The following is a 13,974-nucleotide window of genomic DNA, read 5'->3' as shown; positions in this document are numbered from 1 at the left end:
GACTACACCCGGAATCGATCTATCTGTTGTCCTCTACTCCGTACATGTATGTACTACTGCCAGCATATGTGAGCTAAACGTTCTATGCTAATCAGTCAATGATGACTTGCAAAATCCCCAACCCATTCATTACTTCGATCTCGTTCCTTCCCTTCCGATGCTCCATGATGCTCCTCTCAATGGCACTGGCCTGGGGCTTCCTAGCCCTGGGGGGGAGGAAGAAGGATTCGCCAGCTGAGAAGCCAATTGATGCAAGCCCTGTATGTACGAAAGCTTTGTTGTTGAGTTCCTCACGCTGTTGAATCTTTTATTGGAGTCCAGCGCTTATCCGCCAAAACAAGGGTTCGATATCGCGGGAGGACATTCCAATCCCTGCAGAATCCGCACCGGCCCTTTTGAAGCTGAGAGAAATTTCAATTTCTCTCACTGTATCCGTATACATTGCGCAACTCCACAAATGTATCATTATCTCCCAAAATAAGGAAAGCTACTTTGTCTTTTTTACAAGGAAAAGGTTCGGAATAGAAAATAGAAGGGTTAGTTTGTCTCAGAGGGAAGTAAGTAATAATGCTGCCATCTCAGCAGATAGCCAATAGACTGACCATTGACCAGCCAGAGTCGTCCGTGACTGAGGCGCAGGGAAGGAGGGATGATGCTAAGAATTAAGTCAATGTAAGAAAACCGGATGGAAACACATAATGCACAACAGTAACAACGTTCCTGTTGGTTTAGCAGAACGGAGACCACGAGGGAATTGACAAACCGTTTCTGCAGATGATCTTTATATTCAACAGTCTCAGCCAACGTTTTCTGGATCACGCCCACAGCACATATACTCTAGAATGGGCTGAGCGTATGCTCGGCCACGTGTACATTGCTAGGTGGAAGCCTGCTGTGTGGAAGAACAAACGGGCCACTCCAATATTCTCGAGACACAAACTGAGGAAGAAGTCAACATATCACTGTTGACGCGGCCAGTTGGTGTTCTCCGTCGTTTGCAGTATGGATTGCATTTGGTTGAAAGTCGATTATTTCATCATGTCCCCGTAAAATATCCAAAATGTATGGTTGGTAAGGATGGGAATCCTTTCATTTCCCAAAGTTTGAAGTCGTAGCGTAGCGTCAGAATGAGGTTAGTAAAGCGAGTGAAATCATTGTCATACCGTCTCAAGGAAATGCGGTTGATGGAAACTATTGCTCATTCGAGGCAATTCCATGGAAGGAAATATTCCTCTGCTCCTTATCAGCAAGATCCACTAGCATCCAGCCATAATTAAAGAGCGAGCGAGCGAGTGACAACATCTGGGAAGCCTCAATGACGGATATGTCATTTGCGTTGCGTGCCAACAGATCCGAACGAGGCCTCGTTCATTCATTGTCTACGGGAATACGCACGTTGTATCTCCCATATAGCCACTAAGATTCGTCGGCAACTTGGCAATGGTCGAGCGGACGGAGATGGAAGAAGACAACTGCCTCGACGTCAGACTTGCGCGAAACACAATACGACCTTAACTCCTCGTGCGATGATAAATGAAGCACATTGATTGAGAAGTGATATATCATATCAAGCATTCTGTTGATTGCACTAGCAAGGATCTTCTATTATCTCAATTCCGGAAACCGGATCACTGGTCCGATGTATACCAGCACTGTCCCCCATCACATATCCAAGCATTCTCTTTCTTATAAATACTGCCTGGTTATCATGTAATTACTGGAGTTAATATAAGAAATTCAATTTATTTCATTGATATTCAGTATTTGGGTCAATATTCGGACTTTATCCAGTTCCGACAGTTATGAGCCCGGGTTAGCTACCTATCGCTATCTATTCAACTATATTGATATCTATCCATACCGACCTCCTTATCGGCAAAGATATCTATTTGATTATATCTATCTGATTATATCTATCTATCCGATCACACCGACCTCCTCATCGGCGACGATTGCAGCAATATATCTACATCTATCCGATCCTCATCGACCTACATATCGGCGAGAGATAGCGGTGAAATATCGGTTATATCTGTACGATCTTATATCGATTATATCCATCCGATTCTATATCGATTATCCATTCGATCCTTTACCGATTTTATATCTATATACAACGACCAAGATGTCAGCAGAAAATTCCTCATCAAAAGCCTCACTCTTCTTGGATTCTCCTAGGAAGTGGAATCTATGGAACAACATGATACTAGGTCTTGCCACTGAGCTCCAAGTACTGGATCTTATTAGTGAGGAAAGTCTCAATAGGATGAGTGAAATACCTGAACCTGTTTCCCCAGAGTTCCCTATTGAGTACACCATGGAAGCAAGGGTTAAATGGGAGATGGAGAACAGCAGACACAACAATGATAGGAATATCTATAAGGAAAAGCTTGCAGGTGTTAGCAAGATCAGGTAAGAGATCTTCAGAACAGTGGCATTTAGTGAGCTAGAAATAGCAATTAATGGAAATAGTCACATTGATATGAAGGATCTTCTAATTGCTCTTAAGAAGAGGTTATCACCTAGAACAGCGGACCGCCAGTATGAGGTATGGAAGAAGTATCAGAACTTACAGAAGGTGTCTAAACAGAATCTAGATCAGTGATTGAATGCTTGAACTCTGATTGAAACAGAAATCAAGCACTCTGGTATAGATGGCAACTTTGATATATGAGAGGACTTCTTCCTTATCAACATGTCTATCAATAATCCGTACGCTGCTATCTGAAAGAGAGAAGTTGAGATAGAAGGTAAGGAGAACTTCTCCTTCACAGATGTGGTTAATGACTTCCGCTTCAAATATTGTAAGAAGGGATACAGCAAGCCAGGACCGCTTCTGTCCAATCTTGCTATCTTTAATGGCAGGCAAGCAGGACAATCAAGATCCAGAACCTGCGTTTGTGGTTCTAAGCATTTCTGAGTCAAATGTTATTATCTCAACCCAAGCCAGAGACCAGAAGGATGGAAGGAGAATGAGCAACAATGTAAGAAGGTGGATGAGGCACTCAAGAATGAAGATATCAAGAAGAAGATAGATGCAGCATTAACCAAGATAGCTGCTTTTAATAATGAGATGATAGAACAGATGCTAGAAGGAATGGTTCTTCTAAAGAAACATGGAGAATCTATCAATCATTCTATCGATCATTCTATCGATCATCCTACTGATCAATCTTCAATCACTTCCGATATCATACCTGTCGATCGATTGACAAGATGCCTAAACATGAATGTTGAGAGCTCTCCTTCCAATCATCACCCCTATCTTCGAGATTCCTGGATATTTGATACTGGTGCTGAGCGACATATCTGCAATAATCGATCTAGATTCCTAACGTACGAATCATCAGAAGAGCAAGTTTACACTGGAGATTCAACAACAAGGGTTATGAGATATGGAACTGTTAGGCAAGCAGTTCAGAGTAATTCTAAGGAACGCCGTGTACATTTCATTCTCTCACACCAACTTGATTGCCTGGAAACCCTGTTATCATATAGGGGGAATCTATCTCGATGGCAAATCGTTCAGATTGCGGAGGATTAGTGATGATTCGATCTTCGCTCGTATAGAAGTGTACGGTGGATTGCTGGTTACTGAGTATCACAGAACTAGTGAGAACACCTTGGTGCTCGCTAATATTGCCCCACCTAACTAGCAATCCAGCAGAACCTACTAAGATAACAAAATCATCAACTACTCCTTCTTACACCGCGAAGAGCTCTACTGCTTCCTCCAAGATTTGGCATCAACGCCTAGGACATCCCTCTATGAGAGCAGTTGAACATCTGCCAACTGATGCCAAAGGGGTTCAGATATCAGATATCAAAGATATTGCAAAGAGCAATGATATTGAAGACAAAGACCTCTGTGAACCTTGTCATCTTGCCAAAGCAAAAAATCAAATATCTCGCCGCCCCCATATACGATCTAAACTACCCTTCGAACGACTCCATGCAGATATTGTACAAGGACCTTCCTACTGCTACAATGGAGAACGATGGCTCATACATTTTGTATGTGATTATCTTCGTTTCCATATCGCAGTAACAGCCTTGAGAAAATCTGATATAAGGAAAGCTTTCGACAAGGTTTTAAGGTGGATTAAACGCCAATTTGATTGTGAATCAAAGGTCATACAAATCAATAATGAGAGAGCTATCAAAGAATCTGATATCTTTAAGGACTGGGTAATTGAACTGGGCCTAGAAATCGAATACTCCTCGGAATATATCCATGAGCAGAACGGTGCTGCTGAACGGGCAGGTGCTATCATAACCACTAGAGCAAGAGCTCTTAGGATAGAATCCTTGTTGCCCCAATCACTGTTTCCTGAGATAGCAACCGCTGCCGTTTACTTGCTGAACAGAACCCCTACCAAGATACTAGAATGGAAATCGCCACTCCGAGCACTAGAAGAATATCTTCATATCAACCACCATTCTTGTGCTCACTTAAATGCCTACGGATGTCGAGCATACGCGAAGATTTCCAATGAGATCCTCAATCGAAATCGATCACAGAAGCTTGATCCCAGAGCTCATATTGAATATCTTGTGGGATATGATTTTACGAACATCTTTAGGATTTGGATTTCTTATCTAGATAGGGTGATAAGGACAAGGGATGTTATATTCAATGAAAATAGATGATACAACCCAGATGAACCTCACATTGAAAAACAGCTATGAGATTGGGTTGTTCAAGAGGTCGAGTTCTTGGATATTGAAGTTCAAGAACCAAGGGTTGGCACTTCTCAACAAGAGAATAATCTATGCTCAGATATTGATATCTTTCGTTCTGATGAGATCTCAACGCGTACGGAAAACGTTGATAAAGATAATGAAGATATCAACGAGGCGCTGGAGGCGCAACTTATGGCAGATATCCTATCTACGCCGGATTCTACCTCTGAACCTGATTCTAACGTTGCTTTCGAACCTGACTTTCCTATTGATACTCATCCGATATTATAATCTAGCAATCGAGCACCTAGGGCGAATGAGATCAGTTCTGACTTCAACGAATCCAATATAATTGAGGGTAAGAGAACGCGCAAGGCAACCCATCATATAGCAGTATCTATTGCTAAAGATAATCCAAATCGGATGATCAACGCTGCCTTTGCGGAACCCCTATCTAGATCAGAACCTTCCAAAATTCATCAATCTCAGTTACCTGACCCACCTCAACATTGGAATGATATCAACAAGCACCCCTATCACAACGAATGGATTAACGCTGCCAAACGGGAATGGGACTCTATAACCCAGCGAAATACCTATGAAATTGTTAACAGACCTTCGAAAGATACCCCAGTGATTCCATTACGTTGGGTGTTTACCTACAAGTTTGATGATGATGGTTATCTTGTCAAGTTCAAAGCTTGTATCTGTGTCTGAGGTGATTTACAACCAGTATCTGAGCTAGATACCAAGGCTCACACCCTAGCTGCGAGAATCTTCCGTATCTTGCTTGCTATTATCAACGCCTTTGACCTCGATGCTGAGCAATTAGATGGTGTCAATGCCTTTATAAACAGCTCACTTGATGAGCTAGTTTATGTTGAACTACCACATGGTTGGTGGAAGTTGAAGGGGGTATGGAACCTCAAAAAGAACACCTATGTTCTACGCCTACGACATGCCTTATATGGCCTAAGAAGATCACCCCTTCTATGGCTTAAAGAACTATCTAATACCCTTAAGCAGTTAGGAATCCCTGAGGATAAATGCCTATTCACCAATGGACGGATAATTATATTCTTCTATGTTGATGATACTGTTGTGGTATCTCACCCTGATGACGGAGAGGAAAAGAACCAGTTAATCAAAGATCTTAAAAATACATATGAATTCCGACAGATGGGAAACCTTGAATGGTTCCTTAATATGAGAATTACTAGGGACCGGAGCTCTAAGAAGTTATGCTCTGTCAAGATGCTTATATCGATAAGTTGGTTGATACTTATCATCTTGCTCATGCTCGCAAAGCATCAACACCCCTATCTAGCATTCCACTAGCACCTTATCAAGGAACCGCATCGCCAGAGGATACCCACTACTATCAACGCCGAATCGGATCCTGTATCTACGCCGCAGTGATGACTAGGTCAGATATTGCATATGCAGTTGGCAAGCTCACAACCTATATGACCAATCCTTCTGAGCGCCATTCTGCAGAGATCGATCGCGTTATCGCCTATCTGCGAGATTCGAAGAATCTAGCGATTGAATATAGCGTACCTGATAATGATGGCTTATCAATGAATGTGGTTGAAGCAGCTAGTGATGCCTCCTTCGCGGATAATTCAGATAGAAGATCAACAGAAGGTTACATCTTCAAACTTTTTGGAGAACCTGTTGATTGGAAGTCAAAGAGGCAGAGAATAATAACAACTTCCACCACCGAAGCTGAACTACTAGCTATATCACAGGCAGGCAAGGAATCAATTTGGTGGAAACGATTCTTTGATCATCTGGGATTCAATCCAGGGCACAAGATTTCAATCCAATGTGATAATCGACAAACAGTTGGCATCCTTACTAAGGAAGATCCTTCTATCACAACCAAATTACGCCATGTTGATATCTACGGCAACTGGTTGCGAGAACGGATACAATCCGGCGATATCTCAGTGCGATGGACGCCTACAACAAGCATGCCAGCGGACGGGTTGACCAAACCATTATCACAACAGAAGCAAAGAGAATTCATCAAACAGATAGGATTAGTTGATATAACTGATCTTGTCAATAAAATAACAAAATAAGGTATAAAAACTCAATGAGCTTGGACGGGAGGAATTCAACATCCTCATATATCTCCTTTATCTATTCCTTTTTCATTCTATTAATCATCATGTCTTCTACATCATTTCCTATTCTGGTAATTTTTTCAGCTTCATTACTGATGTTATTCTGCTGAAGGGGGTATGTGAGAAGTGATATATCATATCTAGTTAGTATTCTGATGATTACATTAGCAAGGATCTTCTATTATCTCAATTCCGGAAACTGGATCACTGGTCCGATGTATACCAGCACTGCCCCCCATCATATATCCAAGCATTCTCTTTCTTATCCCCTCGTGGGTAGGTTTTTGCAAAATTAGCGTGGTTTCAATTAGTGTATGGAATTCTGCACCGGCGCCCTGGGCATAACCAATAGAATCCCATATAATTTTATATGAATGATAATTGGTCATTCAGATCTACTGATGAACAATCCCATGTAGATCTCAACAACGCGTTGAGAATCCAACGCGTTTGAACCCCCTATCCGCGAATATAAAGAACCCCTACTCAGGAATATATGGAACACCCCCCCCACCCCCCCCTCGCGAATATGGAACCCCCTCAACCTGCGAACGTGGAATCCACTGAGAAACCTACTAAATCCAATGGTAATTTTGTTATATTAATCAATTAAAATGACCTAGCTAACTAATTTATTCTCTAGTTCATACAAAAATGTCAAGAAAACGAAAACGGCCTATTGAAGAGGTTATTGCAGAACTTCCACCTCTAGAATCAGTGAAATTCCATCCAATACTGCCTGCCTCACGAGATCCAATTCTTAATATTCCAGCGAATATCAATATTAGCAGTCCTTATGCCTTATTTACTCTATTCTTCTCTGAGGAAAGCCTTCAAAATATCAGTGATTCTACTAATCTCTATGCAAAACTAAAGAAAGATGCTAGAGATACTGATGATGAAGCTCCAGAGCTTTCAGAAATAGAGGAGGATGAGGAAGCTCAAGATATAGAGATTTCTGAAATTTCTATATCCTCAAAGCCTTCTATCCAACAATATTCATGGAAAAATACCAATCCAGCGGAGATAAAGGTCTTTATAGGCATTCTTCTCTATATGGGGGTTCATAAATCCCATCGAACTGATCTATACTGGCGGAATGATCTGAAACAGGGCCCTATTCATTCTGTTCAATCCTATATGACCCATACGCGTTTTAAACAGCTTAAACGATATATCCATATATCTAACCCCCGTGAAGCCCGCCGCCCGGGGGCCAAAAATAAGGATGATTGGTGGTATAAGGTAGAGCCGTTGGCTACTGAGTTCCATATGGCATGCCGAAAATACTACACCCCTGGCTCCAAGATTTCTATTGATGAGATTATGGTTAAATGCTTTGGACGGAGTCAACATACATACAAGATGCCTAATAAACCAATTCCTCGGGGATATAAGATATTTGGCCTAGCAGAACATGGCTATTTATGGACATTTTTCTGGTCTAGCCGCCGGCAGGGTATAATGCCTATGTTTCAATTCCCTACATTAACAAAAACCGGATCTATGGTGGTGAATCTGGTGAACCGGCTTCCTACGGTATCCACGCCGAATACGCCGAATGCCACGCCGAATGCCACGCCGAATGCCACCCCTAATACCGACCCTAATATCACCCCTAATATCACCCCTAATATCACCCCTAATATCGGCCCTAATATCAACCCGAATACCACGCCGAATATCAACCCCCCGAATGCCACGCCGAATGCCACCCCTAATCAAATCTCTATCGCACAGCCGGTCACATCCTATTCAATTTATATGGATAACTACTTTACATCAGTTCCTCTATTCAAAGAACTACGTCAACAGGGGTATGGAGCATGTGGAACCACTCATCCAAACCAGGTTCCAGCAGTACTAGGTGAGCTTCGAGAGCATTCAAATTCCATACCCTGGAATTCCCTGCATGCCATTGAAAAAGAGAATGTTCTCTGTCTTGCCTGGCAAGATAATAATATGGTATTGGCACTAACTACGATTCATTCATTGGACGCAGTTATTGAACGTACTCGTAAATGCCCAGGGGAACTCTCAACCAATGCCAATATTGTTAGGAAAGTCTTTGAAGGTCAACCACAAAATAAGCTGAAAATCCCATTGATTATAGATGATTATAATCATAATATGAATGGGGTAGACCTAGCAAATCAATACCGGGCAGCATATACTAGTCATAGAGTCACCTATCAAACCTGGCTTCCTATTCTCTACTGGCTTGTCGATTCCGCGGCTGTCAATGCATACCGGCTTCAATATATATATATGAAGCAGCAAGGGATTCCGGCAAAGGATCTTTCTTCTCATATAAGCTTTCATGAGAAGCTTTATCAACAGCTTTTTGAATTTGCATCTAAGATTCATGATAATCTTCCTATCAAACGATCAAATCCTGATCTAAATCATCAATGAATTCCTCTTTCAAAACAGTGTGTTTGTGCCTGGTGTCAGTATAAACGAAAGATTGGCCAGCAGGAAGGTAAACAGGCAGGGAGATCAAATTCTGATTGTTCAGGATGTCAAAATACCCTCTTATGTTTGAAAACTCGATGTTGGGCGGAATTTCATAATATATCCTAATATAGATATATTGGCGCGGATCCTTAATTAGGGTTTATATATTACACTAATACCAACAAATACTCAAAAATACACTGATTATTCAATGGGATCTCGTATAATATACACTAATGAAACCACGCTAATTTTGCAAAAACCTACCCACGAGGGCTGGAGTTAATATAAGCAATTCAATTTATTTCATTGATATTCAGTATTTGGGTCAATATTGGACTTTATCCAGTTCCGACAGTTTGTCCATCATGAACTACAGCATCCTCTCAAGAGACGTTGCTTCCTCCGAGAAGTGGGGCCAGTGTTTGCCATGGAAGAAATTCGGCATTTCCCTTCCAATCCAATGTCCTGTTTGTTGTTTGAAAGAAGCTGGCCCTTGAGTCCGTATTCTTCCCCATTGCCCCAAGGAGACGCGCTTCCGCTCCCTCAAAGCTTATCTAATCTTGGAAAGCTCCCGCTAACTTAGTATCATCATGTGATCTAAGATCTGGATCGCGGATGAGCCTTACTATGTAGAGTGTGTGTGGCAATACCAGAACATGGGTTTGCCCCTCTATTAGAACAAAAAAGACAAGGAAAATAGAGACAATTTGAGAGAGTATGTGGTAAAAGCGGATACGCGCGTTCATGATATGTCATTCCACCCATCTACCCATCTACAGACTTATCTCCCCCGCTTGATACCCGTAGGTCAATACTAATATCGATTCGCATGTCCATACCCAAACTCAACACACTTCAAAACCCTTTATCCTTTTCCATAAATAAACCCAATGACGTCTCGGTTTTAATTTTCATCCTCATCGACTTCCATCTCATCAAATTTCAACCCAATCTCTCCCGTAACATCCCACCGATCGCCCGCCGCCGAGCGGCTGACATATTTCACAAACTTCAGTGTCCCTGAATCGCGCAGGACAATGCTCATGCGATTCCAGCCCGCTGCCATGCTGAAGAGGACTCCATCATCGCCATCCGCACCCGAGTTCGCCTTGTAGATTGCAGGGTCGGATTTTACGCGCTTTTTTGTTTTCTTCGTGCTGGCGTCATTTTCATCTTCATTGTTTTCACCCGCTTCCGCTTCCTCCTCTTCGTCATCATCATCGTCGTCGTCGTCGTCGCCGGCCATGTAGATCTCATATCCACCGACGGAGTGGTCATCGGTTTCTGTCGAAGTCTCCGTTGAAAGTTTTCGTTCTTTCCCATTCGTGTTTGACGTTGCTTTTCCCTTCGTTTTGCCATTGGCTTCACCGTGTTCACCCTCGTGTCCTTCCTTCCTTTCTTCTCTCTCCTCGTCCTCCTCCTCCTCCTGTTCCTGTTCATTTCCTTCCTTCTCCCACCCAGATGTCGGCGTCAGCCCAATCGTAAACTCTAGTCGCGGTGTCTCGGCCTCATACCCACTCGCCAACGTATAATCTTCACCTCGTCTGAATCGGCGCGCGAGGATATTGTAGTCGAGGAGGTCGCTGCATCCAGTCGCCACAGAGAGCCATTTCCTAAATGCTTGAGAGGGCAGGAGATTCTCCAGCAGTTCCTGAATAGGAGTCTTGGATTCAGTCTCTTGTCCGGCAATTCGAGGCTGCTGGTACAGATATCGTTGTTTGTGAGGTGGCCTGCTGACCTTCCACTCTGTTTTCTGCTCGATCTCATGCGAAGAGGTGGGCAGTGCATAGGATTCTTTTTCCTGCTGCTCGATATATTCCCGGAGGCGTGTGGCGAACTTATCATGGAGGAACCGTTCCAGGATCAGCGAGCAGTGTGTAGTGAAGTTCTCAACAAGCTCCTCTGTGATATCCGGCGTAAGATAGGAGGGAGTGATATATTTGAGCAGGAAGTCCAGGTCTGCCTCTGTAAAACCCTGATCTCCTTCACCAGCTGTTTTGAGATCTTCCTGTACATCTTCGTAAGGCGTAACCTGTGGCTGTGGCCGGTCAAACGCATCTCCGGAACTCTGCAACTGCTGCAGACTGCTCCGTTCCGCCAACTTCTCCTCCAACCCTTCCTCATAACCATCCTCCCCTTCTTGCGGTATATGATACCACCCACTAATCGCCATGCGCACTCTTTCCTTGCCATCCTTCTCCCCATCAGGACCCGCATAGTACACCTCTTCCACATCATGGAAGCTCTCCCCAGGCTGCACCGTGAAAAAGCTCAATTGATTGAACGCGGGGGGGATCGAAAGGCTAAAATCCGGACTTGGAACCTTTACCTCGTTCCCAGTGTCGTCCTTTTCGATTGTGGTCGGGTACAGGCGGAGCGCCCCACCCCAGCTCGGCTGCCACGCCACATCCGGATCCGTCAGGTAGAGAATGTAGCTCACACGTCGGCTGCCGATCACGTCGTCGTGGCAGAGCAAATGGCATCCGCCAGTGTAGACATTGATGGCCATGTCAGTCTTGCGGCCACTCAGGTCACCCGCACCTGTGACCTCCGACAGGAACTTGCGGAATGGCGCAGAGTAGAGGGCGTCGCGCAGCTCAAGGAGCGAGGGTAGTTTGGACAGCGAGGCATTGTCTAGCCCATCGAGGTTTGCGAGGTCACCGGATTGGAAAATTTTGTAGATGTCTGTCTCTTTCTCGGTGAAGGAGAGGTGTTCTTGGATCTCTGTGCGGACAGAGCGGAGGAGCGTCGGGTTGATGAGTGGAGAGATCACACCGTGTTTGTACCTGAGTTGTAATGGTGTTAGGCTATATAGCAATTATACATATATATACATTGTCGACGGGAAGGATCTGGGAAATTGCTTCTACAGGGCTTACGGTGCGGAGACTGCATAGCTCTGTTTAGATTGATCCAAGGTAGCCCTATCAAGCAGCCCGTCGCGGAATCGGGATTTGATAGTCTCATCCAGCAGCCGCTTCTTGGGGTCCGACTGGCCATTGCCATCAAGACTATTCCGCGTAAACGTTGTTTTGCGCTTCATTGTCTCCTACCTGTATTTTTTGATGGGCAGGTTGTTGTGGTAGGTGGTTGAATGGCGGATTGCGGAGAAAGTTGACAAAGGGCTCTTAGCCGGGCCATGACAAAGAAAACATCCCACCATCATTTTTGTAAACCACAGAGTTTTCGCATCTCATGTGTGAGCATTGCAGTATGGGCCTGGGGTGTGGTTCCATTTAATTAATCTTCATTGGTACAACTATAATAAGATGCTATTTTTGCCTGCTTTGTATGTCTTCAAGTTCTCTGTTTGCATTTTGTCTTTGACTTTTAGAAGCACTTATTGATATTGCCTACAAAATCCAGTCCAGGGTCGGTCTACCTTCCCTACAACTATGTTCTGGTATTGAAGTAGTGAATATGAATGCTATATAACTTATATAGTAAGAAAGGACAAAAAGGAGAGAGAGAGGTAGGGCCGCAGGCCAATGAATAGTAAATGATCATAGCTATTTATTTTGTATGTTTTTTTGATCAAGCAGTTAACCTTGCTCGTGCCCGGTTAGTCACTCACTACATTATCACTTAAGGCTTCCCTGTGAGATTCAGGGTCTGGAGGAAACATTACATCCTTGATCAGCCGATGATTCGGAAGATTTCTACTCGACACTCGCGACGCTTGAGTAAGGTGTAACAGTATTCTGATTGAGAGAGTTGAAACTGCTGATGTTAACCACCTTCATAACCTTCTAACACCTCAGCTGAGTGTTGAACTTGTGCAGTAGAGCATTCAATACTTGAATTCCGATCTAGCTTCTAAGGTTATCACAGACATCTCTAATACAGCGCAACAGCAACATTGCGGCGTTAAACCTAAAAAGGACAACACCAAACTGTTTTAAGCCCATTCCAGGCCATGTGACGCGAACCCACACTGCTTTTATTTCAACAACATATCTCACATCTCTTAACAACAATCATGTTCCACATACCTCAGAGACAGCAATAGTTGCAATGTCATATCTACAAACTATCAATGCTCAGCCTTGTTGTAGAGCAGTGATGCTCTACTCCTCACAATGTATAAATTCAATGTCTTCTGCTTCTTTGAAGCATTTTCTTCATTCACTCTCAGTGATACTATCTCTACTACCTTTACATACACTTATTTATAATCTGTGCAGGCAAAGTTTCATGCGCGGCCATCAAGCACATTTTCTGTAACTCGTCAATGGCGGTACAAGCAGCAAAAATGAGCTCAATTCCAGACAGTCCTGTCCATACTACTTCAATATAATAGCTGAGGAGTGTCAGGAAAGGCCTGACAAGGCAGAGACACAGAACAATCAAGAAGACTATGAATAGAGGAAGCTGTGATGTCTGACAGGATGGCATTTCTTGCAAGAATAGCTAGATTTCCAAGAACAGAGCGGGAACACCTGCATTTATAGTCGTACGCTGCATAACTGCCGGAAAGTTGGAACCCCGAACTGGCATGGAAGTGTGTTATACGTCTTTCTGCTGTTGCCACTACCAACAAGCTTTCCATGCTGCAGCTAGAAAATGCTTGATGCGCCTTTCCATTTACCCATGCACCTGGGAATCCTACATTTGAATAGTGGTCACCGCAGGGAGCCACATGACACAATTCTTGTAAATATAGAACTAAACGCGTTAAAAAATTGGCAATTGCAGACTC

The 13,974-nt window shown here is 43.4% G+C and overlaps 4 protein-coding genes across 4 annotated transcripts; 3 read left to right on the top strand and 1 right to left on the bottom strand.

Moving 5' to 3' along the window:
- Window positions 1-2,125: 2,125 nt before the first annotated feature.
- HCAG_08308 (predicted protein) lies at window positions 2,126-2,605 on the top strand (the record flags this gene model as incomplete). Its single annotated transcript, XM_001536476.1, has 2 exons — window positions 2,126-2,412; window positions 2,527-2,605. The coding sequence occupies 2 exons, from the start codon at window positions 2,126-2,128 to the stop codon at window positions 2,603-2,605; spliced, it is 366 nt and encodes a 121-aa protein (XP_001536526.1).
- Window positions 2,606-6,859: 4,254 nt separating this feature from the next.
- Window positions 6,860-7,498, top strand: HCAG_08307 (predicted protein; the record flags this gene model as incomplete). The annotated part of the gene is made up of 3 exons (XM_001536475.1): window positions 6,860-6,886; window positions 6,964-7,091; window positions 7,459-7,498. The coding sequence occupies 3 exons, from the start codon at window positions 6,860-6,862 to the stop codon at window positions 7,496-7,498; spliced, it is 195 nt and encodes a 64-aa protein (XP_001536525.1).
- A 781-nt stretch (window positions 7,499-8,279) lies between these two features.
- On the top strand, window positions 8,280-8,682 carry HCAG_08306 (predicted protein; the record flags this gene model as incomplete). The annotated part of the gene is made up of 2 exons (XM_001536474.1): window positions 8,280-8,558; window positions 8,602-8,682. 2 exons carry the CDS (start codon window positions 8,280-8,282, stop codon window positions 8,680-8,682), a joined length of 360 nt encoding a protein of 119 aa, XP_001536524.1.
- A 1,497-nt stretch (window positions 8,683-10,179) lies between these two features.
- Window positions 10,180-12,318, bottom strand: HCAG_08305 (conserved hypothetical protein; the record flags this gene model as incomplete). The annotated part of the gene is made up of 2 exons (XM_001536473.1): window positions 10,180-12,061; window positions 12,155-12,318. 2 exons carry the CDS (start codon window positions 12,316-12,318, stop codon window positions 10,180-10,182), a joined length of 2,046 nt encoding a protein of 681 aa, XP_001536523.1.
- Between the last annotated feature and the right edge of the window lie 1,656 nt (window positions 12,319-13,974).

The sequence above is a fragment of the Histoplasma capsulatum genome, genomic scaffold (genome assembly GCF_000149585.1).
Source record: "Histoplasma capsulatum NAm1 scaffold_11 genomic scaffold, whole genome shotgun sequence".
NCBI classification, from domain to species: domain Eukaryota; kingdom Fungi; phylum Ascomycota; class Eurotiomycetes; order Onygenales; family Ajellomycetaceae; genus Histoplasma; species Histoplasma mississippiense.
This window is presented reverse-complemented; position numbering and strand designations above follow the sequence as displayed.